This window comes from Molothrus aeneus, chromosome Z, assembly GCF_037042795.1.
Source record: "Molothrus aeneus isolate 106 chromosome Z, BPBGC_Maene_1.0, whole genome shotgun sequence".
Lineage (NCBI taxonomy): Eukaryota > Metazoa > Chordata > Aves > Passeriformes > Icteridae > Molothrus > Molothrus aeneus.
Genome location: NC_089680.1, coordinates 58,510,295 through 58,531,995, shown reverse-complemented (window position 1 = coordinate 58,531,995; position 21,701 = coordinate 58,510,295). Strand labels below are relative to the sequence as shown.

Here is a 21,701-nt window from a genome sequence, read left to right as displayed (position 1 = left end):
CCGCTGCCGCAGTGGGCCGGGCCCGCGCCCGCCCCGCTCGGCCCCGCCCGTGCCGCCGCCGGGGAACTGCGGGGGGGGCGGGTCGTGGGCCCACAGCGCCGGCCGGGCCATGTCGGCGCTGGAGTGGTTCGCGCACAAGCCCCTGGGTGGCGGTATCTTTTGGATCCAGGAACGCTTCTACGAGTCGGGCAACCGGGCCAACATCTGGCTGGTGCGGGGCTCACAGCGAGACGTGGTGATTGACGCGGGGCTTGGACTGCGCAGCCTGCCCGACTACCTGCGTGACGCCGGGCTGCTGGCGCCGGCCGAGGGCGCCGGGCCGCGGCCGCTGCTGGCCGTGGCTACCCACGTCCACTTCGACCACTCGGGCGGGCTGCAGCACTTCGAGGAGGTGGCGGTGCACAGCGCCGAGGCGTCGGCGCTGCTCCAAGGCGACAATTACGAGGCCGTGACGTGGCTGTCAGACCGGGAGGTGGCGCGACCGCCGCGGCCCGGCTGGAGCGCACGGCAGTTCCGCGTCCCGCCCGTCCGGCCCAGTCGCCTGCTGCACGAGGGTAAGGGGGCGGCCTCGCCGCGCCCAGGGGTGCTGGGGCACAGTGCTCTGGGTATTACAGAGCAGCTTCTTTGCCGCTGAGCGCCTCTTGGTTTACCCAGCTCCTCTTATAAAATAATCAAATTGATTAATTTTGTCACTCCTGTGGACCTAAAAGCCACCCGCAGTCAGCATGGGACCAGAAAGACTCGTACTGGGTTAAATAGTTTCTACCAGTTCTGAAGGTTTTGGCGGCTGGGTTTTTTTCCATATAGAATAAGAATCACTCAGCAGTGTTTTAGGTGACTAATTGAGTACCCCAGGTTTATCCTTAGGTTTCAAATGGTATGTCAGCAGGTCATGTTCTGACATCTGGTGATCTTTATTGTTTATAAGCTGTCAAAACATGGAAAGTGCAGTTAAAAGAACAATTCCTGAAATATCTACTGAGAATAGTTTTTATTTTACAGAATTTATGTGAATTTTACATAAATACATTTATTTAATCTTACCTGACTTATGTAAAATTTAAAAAATCACGTGTTACTGATGTAGCATTTACAGAAGTGGCTTGTTGCAGATAAAAAAAAGATCATTTAGTCTCTAATGGGAGACAGTGACTAGGTTTTTTGGTAACAAAACACCTAAACTATGCAATACTATTCAGTAGATGTTAAAGAGTGGGTGTCAGACAGGTGACACCTTAGGCACAGTGCTTACTCTTTTCTTGGCTTTATTAGGCCATCCCACATAGTTGCTGGAAAAGCAGAACTGAACTTACTGGAAGCTTCAGTAAAGATTGGATGACATTTAACTATAATAATAGTTAAATAACTATAGTGACATTTAACTATAGTAAATCAATAGAAGTTTGAGTTGTTTTTTTCCTCAAAAAGTAGGGAGAATTATTTAAAAAAAATACTTTTTTCAAAGAGCAAGTACACTGGCTGCCAGAGTAGCATCAGAATTTCTAAGATGCTAACTGAGACATGAGACACAAGTATCAGTTCAGTGGCTGGTACAACTAAAAGGCATTCACATTTAAGCTGTCAAAAAAATGACCTAATAGTAAGAAAGTTCTATTTTTATATCTTAATGAATGAAGTGGAGAAAGTGTGTCAAGACAGGTGTGTACCTACCTGTCTTGCTTGGTTCTCCTCCAGCAATTTATGTTTTAGCCTTATGCCTTTTAGGAGTAACAGCAGTGCAATTCTAAAGGAATTCTAAGGGTAAAATTATAATAAATTGTGAAATACGTTCTTTGCAAACTGTTGAAGACCCAGCTTAGTTGTGTTCTATTTGTTCCCATTTCATTTTCTCTACTGCATTGCTTTTCACCTTGTGCAATTTATTAGAATGTGAGTATATTCCATAATACAACCCAAGCCTGTGTTAACCATTAGTATCATTGGAAAATACCTTTTTGTTAAGCTTGTATTTCAGACACCTCTTTGGCACTCACGAAGAAAATAAATGCCCCACTCCCACTAGGTAGTATGTATCAACTCTGCAAATGAGTAGGTAGTTCTCTTTATGTCATTTAAGAAACATGGCAAATGCATACAATTTTCTGTAACAAATCTGTTTGCAGGGGACGTGATCAACCTCGGAGATCGACAGCTCACTGTCATGCACATGCCTGGTCATTCACGAGGCAGTATTTGCTTACATGACAAGGACCGGAAGATTTTGTTCAGCGGAGATGTGGTGTATGATGGATCTATGATTGACTGGCTTCCCTACAGCAGAATCAGTGACTACATTGCAAGCTGCCAGCGCCTGATGGAGTTAGTAGATAGAGGTCTTGTGGAGAAGGTACTACCTGGGCACTTTAACATATTTGGAGCAGAAAGGCTGTATTGTTTAGCTTCCAACTACATTTCCAAAGCTGGAATCTGTCACAAGATCTCTACGTGTGCTATGAGATCCATTGCAAGCATAGCACTTCATGTTGCAAATTCAAGAATCACTTCTCAGTGACAGTCAATTCTGTGTGATCTGTCACATGCTGTAAAACCAAATGGGTTGTGAAAGCATCAATAACAAGCAGAAGCATTATCTGTTAGCAAAAAGATGGCCAATTGATAGAGGTGAGCTCAAAAATTCTCCCTGTTTTTTCCTACTTTATTCATATTTTTATAAAAACTCTGTGAACTAGTAGCTTTAGCCAAAGCCATAATTTTTCTTTCTACTTTTTCAGAGCATGTTTTTACATGTATTGCAATATCTTGTTTTATTGAAATATATTGTTTTATTTATTTAAATTGAAATATATTGCTTTATTTTTGTTACAACTCTGGCAGATGGATAAATACTAAAAGGAGAGGTTTTACATTCATGCTTGAAACCTTGTTGATATAGTACTAGACTTGTGATTATTCATCACCTCCTGCTCAGGTTTTGACCTGAGAGAGCTCTTGTTAAGATCTAGTGTGTGGTAGGACCAGTGCCATTAGGTCAGAGCAGGAGCAACACCTATGCAGGAGTCGGTGAGCAGAAAGTGATAATTCTGTAGCCATTGCCACCTGTGGGCATGGTTATCTGCTGCACCTCTGGTTATCTGCTGCACCTCTCACCACTTGAAGCTTTATCTTTGCAAAGTACTCGTTTGGCATTTTCTTTAGAATACATAAACACGTGGAAATTCTATAGACCAAACTTTCAAGCTGTAAATCACAGATACATCAGTTTATCACAAAAGCTTTTGGTGCAGACAGACTGTTGAGGCTTTCATGTTTCCTGGTGTGGTGCAGGGAACCACTGCACCAGGCAAAAGAGAGCATGCAGGAGCACTCTCACTCACCATTGGCTAGGGAACTGTTTTGTTTGTAGGCTTGTGAGTTAGCAATTAGACAGTTTGTGAACTAGTGAATTAAGGTGTTATGTTACCCTGTAATGTAGTTACAAAGTGGACTGAGATTTTGCTGGATGTGTTTATTTTTTTCTGATCAGCTTATAAAAATATTTGGAGAGTTTGTTATTCTGGAAAGCTGAGAGAAGGGAACTGTGACAAACTTAAGGCATTTGTTTATGCTAAAGGTTATTTTTATGTGACAGTGTTGTAGCTTGGTTGTTAATCATCTGTGTTAGGGGAGGGATTGAGACTTTAACATGACCTTGCCATAGTGAAGGTGCTGCATTAAGCAGCCAGTACACTTTTTATCACAAAGTGAATGTAACTCAAATGGTTTACTGTGTGCATCTGAAGCATGTGCTGCACGTAGTTGTTCTGAAATGTAAAGTGTGTTGCATTGAGTTTGTTCCAAAAAATATGTTGAATATATTGAGAAATGCTAAATAGCATTGCAATTTGCTTATGAAAATTGAATGTGTGATATTTAAAAGCCGCTGAAATGGTTAGTTTGTGTAATTATTTTAACAGTTTGTATATATTTAACTTTTTTAAATGGACACTGTCAGAATTTATTTTTGTACATAGACATATATATGTTCAAAAAAAGACTGCAAATGTTTCTCTCAAATTTTAGTGCAGTTTAACTTTTCTTATTTGGCTTTCACTTCATGCAGAAGGTTTTGCCCCCATCATAGTCAATAGTAAGGGAGCCAGAGGTTTGTGCTCTGTCTTAAGGCATGAGGGAGAGGAAGTTGATAGCCTTCTAAATAGATGCAAATTCTTGTGGAAAAAAGACTAACCTATTACAAAATTTAAAAAGCAACTCTGTCTAAAAATGATAAAAGCGAGTATCTTAGGTAAGGCTTTTTCCTTTTCATAGATGACTGCACCCCTGCCTTTACTGTGAATATATTCTTTACCAGGATTTGTACTGATTGTTGCCTAGTTCTTCTTAGAAGTGCCTATCTCCAAGCTCAAGCAAAATTGTGAGTGGGCAGGCCATGTGCAGAGATGCAGCACTTCAAAGACCTGTTACTCGTCAGTTCACAGTCTCTTTTTTTTGAGAAAGCCATGTACATCAGTGTATGATGAGGAGTGTTCAGTGGGTAGACTTATATCATAAAACCAAGAGGTGTTTATCTTTGCCTCAGTGGCAGAGGAAGAAATACAAAAACAGCATGGGAAGCAGGCTGAAGTATATATATTTCTTATCCAGAGGATGCCATGGTGTCACAGGTTACCTCACATTATTTGAATTCCTGCAATTTAGTTGACAGTGGTGTAACACCAGTAATAATCATTCTTTTTAAACAATGCTTTTGTGAAGACTCTGGGAGCCCTGGTGGTAACCCTGTGCGTTAAAGCAGTCACCAAGAAATCCAAAGCCTGCCAATATGGATGTCAAGTTGCTAAGTTTTGCAGATGATCACTAGAAAAGTAAGATCACTTTGAATTGGCATTCTGTGTTATACTTCTATCAGTTTGTTTATTTGATCCAATATTAGAATCTCCGTAGCCAGATTTTAGTATATTTTAAAGCCTGAGCTTTTACGAGAAGACTCACAGGCAACATCAGTTCAGAAGGAAAGAATTACCTCCATCCTCCATAATTTGTGTTTAAATCTCTGCTCAGTACCTCTATCAGCAAAGATCCTTAAATGGTCAGATCACTGTCAAAATGCCCTATTAAGCTATGCTTAAGTCCACTAAGTACGAACCAAAACTTTGACTTTTTTATTTTACCAAAATCTAGGGGATAATTTCCTAGCTCAGAAATGAACTTTACATGCACGTAACCCAAAGTGGAGTTTGTTAGTAAACTGCTGCTAATCCAAATGAAAGTAGTTTTTTGAGTCATGAAATTATTTTTTGTATTACAAGAAATTCACTACTAGATAAATAATATTTAAATTATCTTAAGAGAATGGTTTCTGATTATTTTTGTTAAGACTTAACAAATTTTAATCATAAGAGTTTGACAGTGGTCCTTTAACACTATTTGGATTAACTATTTGAAAAATGCATTGTAAGTTTAAATACTGTGTCATGTGAACATTTAGAACTATGTTGATTTCTTAGTAACATCTAAATATATGTTGATGCAGTTTTCAGTAGACTGGGGAGTTGATATAAAAATCAGATGGGAAGTTTTGTTCTGTAATCTGTCAAGGCTGTTACAATGTTAAACTACAGTTTGCACATAATTTTTTTTCATGTATTATCATAATAAAATATTATAATCCTATGCACTTAAGTAATGATTTCTATGTATTTCTCAACAGAAGCACTTTTCATTCTAGATGGACTATATTTACAAGTTCCTAGCAGAATTATGCTTCTGAGAAAGAAACTGCATTTAAAATGTTTACACATTGTACATGCACTTTGCCTTGTAAAAGCAGACATCTGTAGCCAAAGAAAACAAAGTAATGCAGCTCTGCTAAGGAGAGCCTGAGGGAGATAAAGGTGGAGGAAGAGGAGGAATTATTATTATTATTTAATGTTAAAAATCTAGGTCTCAGCATTCAACCAACACTGGTCCAAGTTCCTATTTATAATTAATGCACATGTAACTTAAATCAGTAAGCAGTACCTCTTGGGTCTAAAAATTCAACCCTGTATTACCCAAAATACTACTACTCCATCTAAAGTCCTTTCACTTTCAAATTGAATTAGGAAGTATAGAAATTATCGAGAAGTAATGAAAAAAAAAAAACCATTCATTATGTTCTGTTTTAAATTTATTTGACTTTAACTATTACACGAGGGAGCTGCTAGCCAAAACATTTTAGCTGTATTGCCCTGGGTTTTCAGGGCAGTCAGAAAGCCGTTCGAGGTGCATCAGTAGTCCAGGCACTCCAGAATGCTGCGAAGTCACTTTACTAGCTTACACAGCCGCGCCTTGCTTGGCGTAGTGGGATCCTACCCCAAAGCCTGTTACTGCACGTGCAGGCTCCGTAGGGGCGGGATGCCCCTTCCCGTGCAGTGTCCCTAGGGTGGCAATGTCCCCTCGCTGTCCTGCCCGCTGACCGCGCCAGCGCCGCGCTGCGGGGAGCGACGCCACCGGGTGGCCACAAGTCGGGCGGGGGCTGCATTTACCATGAAAATAACAGAATCGAATATCAAAATAGAAACCAGCGGTGTTATAAGTCTGCTCCTTGCTTTTACTGTGCTACCCAAAACCGTCTTCAGCATGGTTACTCCTAACGACTCAGATTTTATTGGACAGACTAATCTCACAATAATTTAAAAATTATAGGTTAAAAAATTATTTTAGCGCCAACTGCATATTCCCACACATGCCCAACAGAGTCCTGGGGAGGCAATGAGGCACTCAGCAGAAATTAAAATTGGAAAACCAAACAATAAATACTTCAAAAACCCAAACAAACAAACAAACAAAAACCAAGAACAACAACCAACCCCCCCCCCCCAAAAAAAAAAACCAAACCAAAACAAAAAAATTAAAAGGACCTGACATGGAAAAAGGCTCAGAAACTTAGGCAACACTTCTGCAATTGTGCCAGGTATTTCCCAGGAGTTTCGTCCAGATGCACAAAGAAATGCATTCACAATCATCAAACTGGCAATGATACTTGGTATGTTTTTAATATGGCTTTGTACTTTTACATATGATTTGTTCTAAGAGTGACATGAACAGAACTCTCTTGACTTGCATGAAATCTTGCCCAACTTCTCCTTTAAAAATTTCAGGATTAATTTAATTACAGTTCTGATATGTGATCTGATTTTGAGCAGTTGGGATGAGGTTTATAGTCTTCTGCACACTCAAATTCAGTTTAGGAGAACAGAGTGGTAGGATAGTTTCAAATACTAATAAAATCAGGACTACAGAAGAATTTATTTTCACTCAAAGGGAAGACAGACCTGGCAGACAGCCCCACAAATGACTTTTTAAAAGCAATAGATGAGTTTGAAAAAAAAAAAAAAAAGATGAGTAAAAGCCAGTAACATCTTTAAGTATATTTCATTATTAATTATTTTCCTTATTGAGCTGGCAATATGTATGCATGAGGAACAGGCAAGTGCTATTCTAACTTACCAACTCTATTCATAAGAGGTCATTTTAGGACGGGTTTATCCAACTTTGAAAATGCAAGGATTTATAAGTCACTGCTACTACCACCATATTTTTAGATATTATTATTTGAGCCTGGCTTTTCTCTTTGGAATTCTTTGCATCTCTATTTCACATGCAGTATGAGCACTGCTGCTAACTTAAATCAATGTATGAAGAATGGAACTTTGGTTTCTGGAGCAACTTTTTAGCTTATAAAATTTAGAAGTAGGGACCTGAATGTGGATCTCCAGTTCCCAGAAGCACACACAGACTATCAGTATCAGGTATTTCACTCTGCTTGACACAGAGCAGCCAGGGCACGGGTACACCATGAGAGAGGACAACTTGGAAGCGAAGCGCAGTCACAACACAGGCAGGGATTGTGACCTCCCTGCAGAGTAATTTGACCTGTAAGCAGCTCAGTGACTGTAGACAATGGCAAGGTAATGACTCAAGTTCGTGGCCAGGCCACGAACTCTGGTATGTCAGCAAGAGCAGCACACAGTACAAGAACAGGAATAACCCCAGTACAGCTCAGGCAAGAGCCAAGGGCCCCTATGCTGAGATCCAGGATCAGCTTGCAGAGGAAGTGAGAGTGGGGATGAATCAGCGCAATTTGGGGCTCTTGGTGCAGTTGGGGGCTCCTGGTGCTACTTTCCCACACTTCAGTCACCATTTGGTTAATGCTTCCTGTGAAAAATGCATGTATTTTATGATTGGCTTTTTGCAAATATTAAAATGAATATTATATGTGTTGTGTTAGAAAGTAATGCTGTATTAGTTTTCTTAAGTACTGTGTTAAATATAGTTTTAGGTTATAAAAATTGTTAAAATAGAAATGTAGGAAATATGTAGGATACTTTTCTAAAAAAGAAAGGACTCGCAGTGAGATAGCAGCCACAGGACACCTAAATCTTTCAGAGAAGAAGAATTTATGGCCCTCTTATCAGAAGAAACGAACTTCTTCCCGCCTCGAAGGCGCTGTTAGGATTTGGAGGAAGAAGTTGACAATTACCAGACAGAATCCTGTATTTGAATGGAATTTATGCATCATGTATGAGGGGTATGAATATGCAACAGGCTATTGTTTTTAAGGGTTAATCCTTTGTTAACACGTGTCCTTTTTCAGGCTGGTGATGCCTAGAAAAAGGTACCCGGACGTCCGTAACTCTTTGTCTTTATTGTCTCATATTGTCCTAATTCAGTTTGTCCAAATTATTATTACTCTAATTGTATTACTATTTTTATAACCAATTTATTACTATTAAACTTTTAAAAATTTTAAAAACAAGTGATTGGCGTTTTTAACAAATGCATTAATGTTCATTGGCTTCAGGTTACATAGCTCTATTATTAATTATTATTCTATCTTCTGTGTGTTAATTATTCTCTTACTTCCCATGCTAATTAGTCCACATGCCCAGTCCTTGAGTCGGTGGGTAGCTTGGTAAGTGGTCTGCTGGAGCTGATTCAGCACAGTTGCTGAGTTGCCTTTAATAATTTCTTCCGTATTTTGGGGGTTCTGCCAAATTGTGGCCAAGAAATTCTGAATTGTTTGTCTGACATCACTGAAACACGTCGTGCGCCAGACCTTAACAAGGAAATTCCAACAAAAGATTTTTCTTTATAACGCCTGGACATCACTTTAAGCTTGCTTTGTAGCGTCTATCTGTTTCAAGAATTAAATCTCCTTTCTTGTTGATTAGGTTTGAAAATCAAGATCAAACATCAAGAAACATCCTTCCTTAGGAAAACTTTCTCATATTGCCCGTTTCGCAGCCGAAACGGCTCAGCGGCCAAAGGCGCTGCCGCGAGCCATCGCCAGCTCAGAGCAGGGACAGCCCCTTCCGCGCTGAGTGGCAGGATCTCAGCCAATATCAGAGCGCCTAGGACTCGCAGGCGGGAGTTTATCGACCCTCGGCCAATCAGACATAGGTAATTGATGGGGGCGCGGCTTGAACGGCGTCGCCCAGGGCAGGAGCGCGGCGTTGCTGGGGTTCGGACGCGGCCGGGCCGTGCGGAGGGGAGGGGGCGCGTTTGCCGGACCCGGCTTCCCGGCAGCGGCACGATGAGCCTGGCCCTCAGGTCGGTACGAGCACGGCGCTTTCCTGCTTCCCCCGCTCGGGAGCGCGGGTGGGGATCCCTCAGGGCCGTCCCCCGTTTGGAAGCTGTTGGCGTAAGGCGGGGCGCGTCAGGCCGTGGCGGGGCCTGGGTCATCCCCGGCCACCAGCCGGTCACATCTGATCCGTTTGGCGCGGCCGGGGGCGGATCAGGCTCGTCTCTCTGCCGGAAGAGGGAAGGGTGGGAAGGGTCCGGCGCGTGTGGCCTTGAGAGGTTCGCTTCTGAGTTGTCTGATGTGCTTTCAAAAGGCCTGTGAATAGGCATAAAGTTAAATGGCTCGGCTTTGTTTTGTTTATAAATTCTGATTTAGTAGCTATTGTATAAAGGAGCCTGGCTTATGAATCCCACTACCTGGCAAATACTTGTCTTCAAGTGTAATTAATACGCTTTCATGGCAACTGTTACCCTTAATTTTCAAGTCTAAGAACTTCATGCTTAGTATGGTTAAAGTAGTTGCAGAAGTGGCACTGAACTGCTTATATTTGAGTACTGCTTTTTCTTTTGATAAATTATTTTATGCTAAGCACTAAATGAACACTTAAGTACTCAGACTGCTCTTTCAGAAGAGTTCAGTATTAATCTGCTTTCAGATTTATAAATTGATTTCTTCATCGTAGCTCACAAAATCTGGGCTCCCTAGATCTGAACTACCCTAACTACGTAGCTAGCTCAGAGTTATTTTAGTCCTTTCAAGAGCTGTAGTAATCCAAAGCCTGTGTGAAATCTTACTGTCTCAATTGGTCTGTTAAAGAGATCTTACTCTTTGAGGGTATTGTGGTTTGAAGCAAGTTCAGCTTCTGCAGCTTGCATTTTTCTTGTCTGTATTTGGGATTTTTGCTTCAGTAGTTGTTAAAAGCTAGATAAGTGTTTAAGCTTAGGATTTGATTAAAATTAGCAAATTGTCAACAATGAAGGGTATAAAGTAGCTTATTAGAGGGGATTTAGAAAATTAATCTTGCAGTTTTCTGATTAGTAATCTTTATGCATTCTACACTAGGTGATACAGTGCTCATTCTGCTTCTAGTGCAAAAGGACAAATGAGAATAAAAAAATATTCCTGAGAGTATAACAAAAACTATACAGTAATTTAGGTTAGGAGGGACTTCCGGAAGTCATGTAGTCCAGCACCTTCTACATAAAGCTGGCTGAGGATGCTAAGCACCTTTTATAGTCAGGTTCAAAAAATTTCTGATGATGGAGACTCCTTCCCAGTGGAACTGTTCTAGCATGTCACCATATGCACTGGGAAAATGGTTTCCCTTAGATCCAGCTGCAGTTTCTCCTCCAGCTGCAATTCTTTCCCTTAAATTTTGTAGCTATTTTCTCTAGTCCTTTTACTATGCTCCTCTAAAAACATAAGCTTATTCCTAGACTAGCCAAAGAAAAGGGGGCTGTCTTTGAGCAAGATTTGCTGATTTGGAGGGCTTTTCTCTTTTGTATATACCAAAACAGAGCAAAAGATCTTCAAAACAATGTGTATGTGTGGGATCTAAGGGATTAAAAAAAATCCTACAAGTATTATTTATCTAAGAACCGTTACAGGCAACAAAACCGATTTGTAGCACCTAATGCTAGCTTTAGTAGCTAGACTGTCTGGCCTACTTTGGCTTCCACTGGCCTGTCAGTGCCCAAATTTATTTTATTTTTTTTAAGCTACAGTGTAGAAACAAACTGTTTTCATGAGTTGTATAATTTCAATTGCTAATCTAGTTTGTAACCTCAAGAAGACTTTTTCACTGGTAATTTTTCTACCTTCTTTTTTTGTTGTTGTTATTGTTGCTGCTTATTAACAAAAATGCCTCTGCTGGTTTTATTTTGGGTGGGAGACGGGAGGTGTCATTCAGATTTCACAAGGTAATTGTCTATTTCTAATGTTATTTTAAACTGGGAATACAAGCTGGGAAAATACTGACTAGGTAAGGTAGTGATTCCTAAAATTATGGTGAGTTTCTTATTGGAGGAAAAGGTTATCTAAGTGGCATAAGGTTATAAAAGTGGCATCTTCCCAGTAGAAATCTGTTACACTACGTTTCCTTTTCTTTATATAGGAATGACCTCTCAGTAGACAAAACTAAAAAGAAGAAAAGAAGAGAACTGACTGAGGAACAGAAGCAAGAAATTAAAGATGCCTTTGAATTGTTTGATACAGACAAGGATAGAGCGATAAATTATCATGAATTAAAGGTAGAAGTTTCTTTTCATTTAAGCAATTTTATAGCAGATAATATATCTGTTCCATAGTGATTTCTTAAGATCCTGGCTATATCTTTAAAAACTTCCTTCAAGATGTGTTGCTGGGTTAAAGGAGCAAAGGAAAAAATAAAATGGGAAATATTCTGTTGGTGTAAGAATAAGCTTTTCTTCCCACTTTATATACTTCATGTGCAACAGAATTGCTACAGCATTCTAAATAACCCTGGTATAATTGTTGACCTGGGATAAGCTTGGACAGATAGAAAAACTGTCCAAGGATAAGCTTGGACAGAGGGAAAAACTCTTGAAAAATTGTTTGATTATTTTTAAAGACACTGTATAACTTAAAGCTTGGTGTTGGTTTCAGATGTGTAAGTAAAAGATGTAAATTAAATTTGTAAAACTGTTGACTACAAGCCAAAGCTTACCTGTATTTTTCAAAAGAAAGCCTATGATTTGTAGGAATAAGGTGTGCTTTTTGAGGGAGGTTCAGTAGTTGCCCTTCCCAAAGAAGGATGCTCCTTAAAATAGCTATTAGCAGATGGAGTTTAGGATGTATTTCTAGGTAAGGCCTCCCACAGAAAGTCTACAGAGTAGTAATTGGGGTTCACTAAATTCACCTTAAATCTTCTATGCATTTTTATTCTAATTAAGACATCAAGAACAAAAAGTAGCTTTGGAGAGGCCAGTGTTTCAGTCACATATAGAGTGAGATTTTTTTTTTTTTTAAAGAATGCCTACTTCAGTGTATTGGCTCTATAGTGTGGCTCTACCAAGTAATTTGAAGAAGGAGAAAAGTCTTATTTGTACTTAATTTGCTGCTACAGGAGTGTGTTAGGTAGAACAATTACCTTCTCTTTATTTCATAGTTCACTTATTTTATCTTTGCTGGAAGTCACTATGACTAGGGTTGTGCTGGGCATTCTCTTGATTACAGTTATGCTTTTTCTGGTTATGGTATGCTTTGAATTCCCATCAGTTATTATTACTTGAAAAGCTCTTTCTTAGCTGTCTAATCAAATATTGTCACCCTGAAGCTTATACTGTGAAAGAGCAGAAACACATAAAGAAAAAAATTACTTGTCTCCTGTACAAAAAATCAGCATATTTTGAATAATTACTTCAGTGGTTTTCCATAAGTGGTTAGCCTGTATTCATCAGTTTGGAGGATGTTAGGGGTGCTGTGTGCTGAGCAATTGCCTTCTGAAGTGAAATAGGAAACTAAATGTGGACTTCTACACTAATGGAAAAGTAAAATGTAGGTTGGCTTCTGTGGCTGACTAGAAAAGCAGTTACAAGTCTTGTAGGACCTGTAAATCTATGCACATACAGTTGCATACAATTTGCAGAATGACTTCTAGTTTTGTCTTAAGAAGATAAGATTTTGAAATGGTTTTAGAGATGAGGAATAAATTTACTTGTCCTGAGATGGATTTGGTCCAGTCTGTAAAATCCCTGAAAATGCAAAGTTTTTTTTTTTTTCCTCACTGTAACTGGATGTTCCATTTCTTAATAGTATTTCTAAATGGTTTTAATATCCCAACCTCTTTTATTTTTATTTATTTATTTATTTATTATTGTTACTAAACTATTGATATTCTCTTTCTCTCTTGGAAAGAAGGTAATAAATGAAATAAAAAGGAAAACCTATTAAATGTTTATTTTGATCCTTATCTATGATTGCACTTCCATTTTATTCCAAAAGGTGGCAATGAGAGCCTTGGGTTTTGATGTGAAAAAAGCTGATGTCCTGAAAATACTTAAAGATTATGATCGCGAATCAACAGGCAAGATCACTTTCGAAGATTTTAATGAAGTTGGTATGTGTTTGATTGTGTTTCTACCTATAGAGATATTTAGCCTATAATAGTGAGTACAATTTCAAAGCTGTACTTTGTGGGCTTTTTCAATTATTTAAGAAATAGAAGTGGGAGATTTCATTTAATATTTTGTTTAATATAGGTCAATAGTAAAGGAAGATAAATATTTGTTTGCTGAATTCTTAATTTGATATGTAGAGATAAAAGCTACAGTATAAAAGGAAGTAGGGTACCAATCTCTTTCAATTTCTTTCAAGCTTAAACAGAGGAATTAATGCTAGTTTAAAGTGTAGATGTTCTTGTCCTGTTCATGATCTCTGTAAAATTCTTCCTGCTGTGGAAAAGATACTTGGCGTTGAATTTCATGAGAAGGAATGCATACACAGACAAGCAAACTACAGACTTCATATATAAAGAAGATTAGAGAAATTGAAATATTAGATTTTAAATATTGTACAAGAATTTTCAACTGCTGATAGAGCCAGTAGCACTAGTTGTGTCTTCCATCTGAAATTTGCATATTGTGAAATTTCATGTACTTTGAGTTTGTGGTGATCTGCAGAATTTTAAGACTTGATGTTTCTTTAAAGATTTTTGGGGATTTTTGTTACGCATAATTTATGATTTTGCATACAATTTATGTTTACCAAAAAGCAATCTGTGTGGGTTTATATTTCTAGCTTATTACGTCCATTATAGTTCATTATGCTCATGATAGTCCATTTCTTCAAGGTATTATTATTTCTGGAGATTTTATGGAACAAAACACCCAAATCCCCAGTACTTGCTCTTGGCTACAAATAGCAATCATCTTAATGTATCAAAAGAATTAGTGATTGAAATGTGGCAGCATTTAATTATTTTACAGGTTAGTACTGGACAAAATATCTTGTTAATGACAGGTAATATTTTAATAGTTATATTCAAAGTTAGAGAACATTATTTTTGGGTCTTTTCTGATTTATAAAGTCTGTGTGGAAGTATTAGGAAGAAAATTAGTGTATTGATTTCATAGTAACACTGGTCTTAAAATTGCATATTATATTATGTAATATTATATAAAATGAATATACTGTAATTACCATGCAATTACTTTTAAAATTCCCGATGCCCAGTCATGTTCATTGTTTTCTTGTTCTGTCCTGGCTGTCAATATCAAGTGTCATTAAGTGGTGCAAGAAGCCAGGAAATTCATGTAGAAAGTACAGTATATACTTAGAAGGGGATTGAACCTGTTGGAAAACTTGAGTTGAAGTAGCGTATTGCTGTGGTGCCATATGACTGACACAGAATTAAATATGATATCACTTCTAACAGAAAGACTGGGGAGTAAGATAAAATAGCTTATTGAGACATTAACTGTGAAGAGCTGCTGAATATAGGTAAACAATTCTTGAGCCATCAATTTCTCTTAATTTAATGTTCAACTGAAATACATAAAGATGCAATTATATTTTGTCTTGTATAATTTTGTATTTAGAGACATTTTATTATTTTTCAGTTGTCTTTTTGCCACAAAAGGTAGCGCTTTTCAAATTGTGTAATACTGTCATGCAGCACTGTTGTTTTAAAAAAAATATTTAAATTTAGGGTAAATATGCAGATAAATAAACTTGATTCCTGTAGTTGGCTTGTATAAGTATGAAAAATTCTTTCCTCTCAAGTTAGCTAAGCCAGAGCAGACATTCCATCTGCAGTTAGTAGCAGATGGTAAGTGGTTCTTTCTGTGCAAACAGCGTTGATGTGATTTTAAGGGCTTGATAATACAAGACTAGCCCTGCAATACAAGACTGGTAGGTCCAAAGATGTGGAGATACATTGTTGTTGGTTGCTCTGAAGCAATTGCTTCATATTTCATGAGGCAAGTTTGTATTTTCTGTTGCAGAAACTGACAAATGGTTGTCTTGAAAAGAATAATAAAGGTTGAAGAATCCTTTCAGAATAAACATGTTGTAATTCATAGCAGCATCCTCTTTATAGCCCCTGTGCTTAGTCTTTTTTTGTTTTCAGGTTTGGGGGTGCTGGGATGTGATCAGTTGCTTGGTTATGGGGGCTTTTTGTGTTAGTGTGGTTTTATTTTTAAAAGAAAGATTCTGTGTGGAACCTACTGTTTCAGTGTTCTCTCCAGCTCAAAATGCTCTCCTGATGAAAACATGTAAAGTAAAAAAAATTCACACCTTCATCTAAAAGAGTTGATGGTGTTTTTTCTGAAAATTTGGAATTTTGAAAGAGAGGCATCTTTTGTATACTTTAAATTCCTATTGGAAAATGTGTGGAAAGTGTGATTGAACTGCCATGCAGCTTTCTACGGCAGCAGTTATGTCCCCAAGAGCAACTCAACTTGGGAAAACAGAGGTGAGAAAGAGAGGTCAGGCAACAGCCAAACAAATATTGAATTCTATAGAAATGTAAGAGCAGGTGAAATCAGTGTGTTCTTCATATTGTCCTAGTTTGCAAAGGTCATTCTGAGTTTACCTTTTTGAATTTTTTAGTCTAACTTAAGTATCCTTTTTGCAGTGACAGATTGGATACTGGACAGAGACCCTCAAGAAGAAATACTCAAGGCATTCAAATTGTTTGATGATGATGACTCTGGTAAAATAAGTCTGAGAAACCTGCGCCGGGTTGCTAGAGAATTGGGTGAAAATATGTCTGATGAAGAACTGCGGGCTATGATTGAAGAATTTGATAAGGATGGAGATGGAGAAAGTACGTGTTGGCAAATACAACACCATATCATCTTGTTCTTAATTTTGTTCTCTTTTTAGGTGTTATTTTGTTGTGAAAATGTCCTCTTTCATTTCCTTCTAGACTACTTTCATCTTAGTTTCTTCTTCATCATCTCATAATTTAGTTTACAAATAATGCAGACAATTGCTTTTGACAGCTACTAATCCTGGAGTTTAAGAATTGATTCACCACCAACTCTTACTCAGCCCAATGTCTATTTAAAAGATGGGTGAAAAGTGTACTTGAAGGTAGAAGAGAGATTCTGTGTACCTACATTACATTTTTATTTCCTCATTAATCAGTAAAAGCAATAAAGTGCTGAGAGAAAGATTTTTGGTCACTTACTCAATATATTTTTAAGTGGCAATGTGTCATTGTTGTGCTTTCAGCACTAGTTATGGAGCATTAAGCTAATAAATCATGCTGGAAGTAGCCTGGGTCTATGTAGGATCAGCTTGCATGACTCCTTAACATACTTCTGATCCTTGGAGTGCTGAAAAGCATAGTGTGAAAAATGGCTCTGCAACTGACAAAGTCCATACAGAGTAGGCTGCAGAAGGGACTTACTAGGTAGATAAAGAATGAATTAGCAAATCGAGTTTGATACTATGTGTGTTAAATCACTGTGAAAACTGAAACTTAAAGCATTTTTCATTATCTTCAAAACAACCTTATTTTTACATTAGAAACCTTATTACCTGAATTTTGAAGATCACTCACTTAGAGATCTTGCACATAAAGACTGTATCAGTCCATCAGGCACCATTCTTAGAGGGTGATGACTCATATCTTAGATTTCACTAGCAGGTCGTCAGTTTTTCCTGTGACAATGATATTTATGCTTGTGGGCATATGTTGGGCTCAAAATGCACATGTACTAGTGGAAAAAATTGTGTTGTAAGCCTTTTGACAGATAGTCTTCTATGCTATTCAATGTAGGTGTTATTTTTGGAAGTCATAGCTGTAGAGGTGAGTGAAATTATAACTCTTTGTCAAATATGTTTTGTCATGTGTTGATCTCCTGGAGCTGCCAAATGAGATGTCAGAATTGTGGATCAATGTTCTTTCGTCACATTGGTATTTGGGTACTACACATGGAACATATACTGTTAGTTCCTTTCAGGAGGGTTACTGAGTCATTATTTTGTGTCAGTGCTACATCTTTTTAAATCAGATTGATCAGCTGTGACTAAGTGGCTCAGTTTTCTCTTACTCAATCATCCATTCATTGTCTTTGTTAGAGCAATCAAGCAGAAGATTGAATATGGAAGAGTGACAGCATAATGTTCATAATTTTTGTTACCGTTTAAGTTCTGTGTGTTTTTTTCTTCTTTAAAGAAAACTGAGGCTGTTCCTAGCTTTTCAAGATTCATTCTGAGAAAGTTAATTATTCTGTGAATCACGATTTCATTTGTCTTCAAACACCTGGCAAATGTGGCAAAATCTTGCTGTCATCTAATTCTCCTTCTTTTCCTGCTCTCCAAAAAAAATTCAAACTGTTAATTGTTAGCATTTTTTATTGATATATCAAATACAGGAATAGTACTACTTTTGGTTTAAACCCTGTATTACATTTGAGCGATTGTTTTACTCACAGTGAATTAAGGTATCTTGTATGGTACTCAGGTTACATGAACCCTTATGTTCACAGTAAAACCACTGAGCTCTACTGGTAGAGTACATTACTACACAGATTTCTGTAAAAGAAAGTATATTTGATGTATTTTTGTCTCCCCTAATTATGTAAATAATCTTAACTTTGGTATTCCTGGGTTTAGTAATTACTTCTGGTTTTGAGCATAACTAACTTGAAAAACTTTGTGGTGTCAGTTCATGCAATTTTGATTATCTTGTGTGGATGCAATGGAAACACTGTTCAGTCTCGTGCCTCAGATTTTTGGCACAACATTAAGACAAGTATCCAAACCCACCTCTGAAAAAATATGTACCTTTAACACTCAAGATTATAAGTCAATTTTCTCTTTCTATTAGTTCTGATTCTAGTTTGTTCTTTTATGATTACTTACGTCATGGAATTGAGGGAAATCTGGTGCCATGAAAAAACAGTGCTTCTGCTTTCGTGGTGCTTAACTCATGAACAGATCCTATATCTGAAGGGGACTACTAACTAGGATTACTTTGGGTACTGGGAATTGTAACTACACTGCTTTTTGAAGTTTCTTTGAATGTTCCAAAATTTGTCATTTGTATTTCCATTTTGCAGCGTGATTTCAAGGATGTTGTAAACCAGAGAATATTTTTGAGACGATGTTTGAATTTGTGTTGTTACTATGTTACTGTGATAAAAGCTGTGGAAGTGCTTTTAAAGTCATACAGTGACAGTATTTTTGTGTCGTAGGACTAGATGTAGCTATGTGATGGACTGGTATTTCAGAGCATAGGGCCCTAAGCTAGACTAAATATACTTGTTTCCTATTTTTTTACATACATCACAGCAGGACATATTTAGGTTTTTTTATTTTTTTTTATTCTTTAACATAGTTGAATTTCTTTAATATTCTTCTCGCTGTGAATGTAGTTCCTTCTTTGCAGTGCTTTGTTTAGGAATAGCTTGAGCATGTTGTTTGGGATGGATAATAGTCAGGGCTTTTTATATGTCTTGTCTTTTCCATACCACCATCTTACTCTAATCATTCCCCAGTACAGTAATTAGTTGCAGAGTGTTGCATTAGTTCACTGGTTCACTGTTTTACTGTTTTAACATATGAGTAAGCTCAGTACCTCAGGTATAACTGCAGCAAAATAGTTAATGAGCACTAATTAATGTGTTATTATGACTTTATTTCTTCAAGTGCATTTGTGTAAAATTTCTGTTTATTATAAATGAAGAATGAAGAAAGTTCAGATGGGAAAGGCTCATCAAATGTCCATTTTAAATCTATCTAATTTATGGAATAATTGCTAAACAATCTTAAAATTTGTTTTCTATTTGGTGTTATAGAATGGGGAAACAGGAATAGTGTTTTTTGATCTGTGATGATAAGTTGGATGTAAATGTTTTGAATTATGATTTTAAGAATAGAACTGAATTCAGTCATAACTAACCTAAGGTATTGTTGCTCGAGAATATTTACTAAATAAAAATTAGGTGCCATTCTTAACATTTTTATAGACCTTTAAAATAATACTATTTTCCATAGCCATCTTACATATGGTTCTCAGAGATTTTTTCTATCATATTTAACTTTTAGAATATTTTTTACTTTTATAATTAGAAATAATATAAGTGATTATAAGTGAGCTAGATTCTGGGTTTAGTATTCCACATAATGTTGCATTCTGGTTCTATGTTTCATGAAAAAACCCGTGCAAAACCCTTGTTCTAGAAGCAAATTTGTAAACACTTATAGTAATGGATCAGATGCAACAAATACTAACAGAAAAGCCTTTACTTAAAGTACAGATATTTTATTTTAAGGTTTATTGCTGTTTGTCTAATGATTTTTTTCTTTTTTTTTTTTTTTTTTGCAGTCAATCAAGAAGAATTTATTGCTATTATGACTGGAGATATTTAGCATTAGAAGAAAAAAAATTAACTGACCACAAAAGGGAGGAGTTGTTGGCAGCTTCCATTACAATGTTTTGTACTTTCATTTATTTTGGTAGCTGGAGTGGTGCAAAAAGTTAGGTGTCACAGGACCAAAATAAAAATGGGTTATATGCACTGATAATTCAGTACTTTGTATCATTGAATATTATCACTAGGATAATTGATGTAATATTTTAGAACAAGTAAGTAATGCTGCATTTCAGAATGTTTGATTAACTTTGTAAAATAGCCTTGTCTCAGATTTCTAAATTGTATCATATAAGAACCTTTTGAGGTTCTTGACTTTGTGTTAGCATTAGTTGTGGCCTTAGTTTTGATACATAAGGTTTGAAAAACTTCCATTTTAATAAAACATTCTTTACTACTGCTTGAAAGTGTTATTATTGTAGTAATCTGAGCTTAACTAGAAGGGACAATGAATCAGAGAAAATGTGGTTTTTTTCATTTATAAGCTTTTCTGTTCTTTTAGATGAAGTGCAACATTAAATGGGCAAGCATATGCATCTTCAAAGATGCCATTTATTAACTCTGGTACCCCTGTACTATAACAAGTGACACACAACTGTGCATGATTTCAAACATGCTTAAATCACTCCGATGTCAGCCAGCAATTCTCTCTCCAGTATCCACAATTCTGATAGTTGTGGAGACAATGACAGTGGCAAACTTCCTGCAAGCCAAGTAGTATGCTTTAGAATCTAATAGCAAAAACACCCCACGTGAAATAGAAAATGTATGTTAAAAAACCTGCAACAAACCCCCATGACTCCTCACCTGTATTTTGCAATCTTAGAAGATTTGTTTGGGAGGTGAATGTTTAGGGGAAAAGATTCGGTGTTTGGGACTGAGCCTATGGATGGCTCTTAACAAGTATTTTCTAGGATGAGTATGAGAATTGTCCAGTTCAGTAGCTTCTGACCGTGCTTTTAATTTGTTTTTTTGCATACTATTTTAGGGACACTTTTAGTTTCTACAGACAATCAAAGTGATAAAGAACTGGAAAGGTCTGTTCATAGTCTTCAAAAAACTTTTTCCTTGAAAACCCTACCTTTTAAATGTGCCACATGTTCTAACATGCTGCAGTGGTCTTTAGGGGGATGGTACCATCTCTGTAGATAGCTGGTCCTTATTTTTTAATAAGTGACCACTTACTATGTGTAACTCTTCCAGTAAGATGTACTTTGTGTCTTCTGAATTGAGGCCTTATTTCTAGCTTTTGCAATATACTTGGTAAACCTTACTTCGTTCTTGCATGGCAAGACATGGCAGCACTTGTTAGGGGCCAGGTAACACTAGTATAAGGCTCCATAAACAGAGGTCAGTGACCTGGAGAGAGGTCTTGTAAGTGACAGTGTGGGAGTGTCACAGAAGAAGGGAAAAAGAAACAATCAGAATAGTGATACTATTTTCTCAATAGTACTGGTACTAGTGTACTCAATGTTTGGTTTTACTTTTTTTCCTCATTTCATTGTTCTGGAGATTTTTGCATTTCGTAACAGTGCTTGTTCTGTACTGTTGCCTGTTGATCTCACAGTTTTGTGTACTGGGATTGTTGCAATTCCTGTTGACTTTCCTTCGTGTTCACCAACCAGACAATAATTGTGTCAGATCAGAGACCAGAGCATAGTAAGATACAATCTCTAAATTTGCAACTGTCAGCTTGGCCCCAGCATAGATGCTGCATTTAATTCTCTGTGCTTCGTGGGGTTCACATCTATCCTGGTACTTTTTTTATAGTTCTCTTGGTGTATCATAGGATACAGATTGCCAGTTTTTTCTTTTTATACTTTGCCTGATAT

At 37.5% G+C, this 21,701-nt stretch overlaps 2 protein-coding genes across 3 annotated transcripts; both read left to right on the top strand.

Annotated features, from left to right (window-relative positions):
* The first annotated feature begins 109 nt into the window (after positions 1 to 109).
* On the top strand, positions 110 to 5,631 carry MBLAC2 (metallo-beta-lactamase domain containing 2). The gene is made up of 2 exons (XM_066569055.1): positions 110 to 554; positions 2,124 to 5,631. The coding sequence occupies exons 1-2, from the start codon at positions 110 to 112 to the stop codon at positions 2,510 to 2,512; spliced, it is 834 nt and encodes a 277-aa protein (XP_066425152.1). The 3' UTR covers positions 2,513 to 5,631.
* A 3,796-nt stretch (positions 5,632 to 9,427) lies between these two features.
* On the top strand, positions 9,428 to 20,269 carry CETN3 (centrin 3). 2 transcript variants are annotated; one of them, XM_066568998.1, is made up of 5 exons: positions 9,428 to 9,552; positions 11,637 to 11,772; positions 13,487 to 13,601; positions 16,119 to 16,310; positions 19,824 to 20,269. In XM_066568998.1, the coding sequence occupies exons 1-5, from the start codon at positions 9,536 to 9,538 to the stop codon at positions 19,865 to 19,867; spliced, it is 504 nt and encodes a 167-aa protein (XP_066425095.1). In that variant the 5' UTR covers positions 9,428 to 9,535; the 3' UTR covers positions 19,868 to 20,269. The 2 variants fall into 2 exon arrangements, with proteins under 2 accessions (XP_066425095.1, XP_066425094.1); XM_066568997.1 differs by lacking the exon at positions 19,824 to 20,269 and having other exon boundaries at positions 16,119 to 16,659.
* The last annotated feature ends 1,432 nt before the right edge of the window (positions 20,270 to 21,701 follow it).

Excerpts from the sequence above, each read along its gene's own strand:
- MBLAC2 (XM_066569055.1), top strand. The coding sequence starts at position 110 with ATGTCGGCGCTGGAGTGGTTCGCGCACAAGCCCCTGGGTGGCGGTATC. Across the intron at positions 555-2,123 it reads CAGTCGCCTGCTGCACGAGG|GGGACGTGATCAACCTCGGA; the intron begins GTAAGGGGGCGG and ends ATCTGTTTGCAG.
- CETN3 (XM_066568997.1), top strand. Across the intron at positions 11,773-13,486 it reads TAAATTATCATGAATTAAAG|GTGGCAATGAGAGCCTTGGG; the intron begins GTAGAAGTTTCT and ends TTATTCCAAAAG. Across the intron at positions 13,602-16,118 it reads CGAAGATTTTAATGAAGTTG|TGACAGATTGGATACTGGAC; the intron begins GTATGTGTTTGA and ends TCCTTTTTGCAG.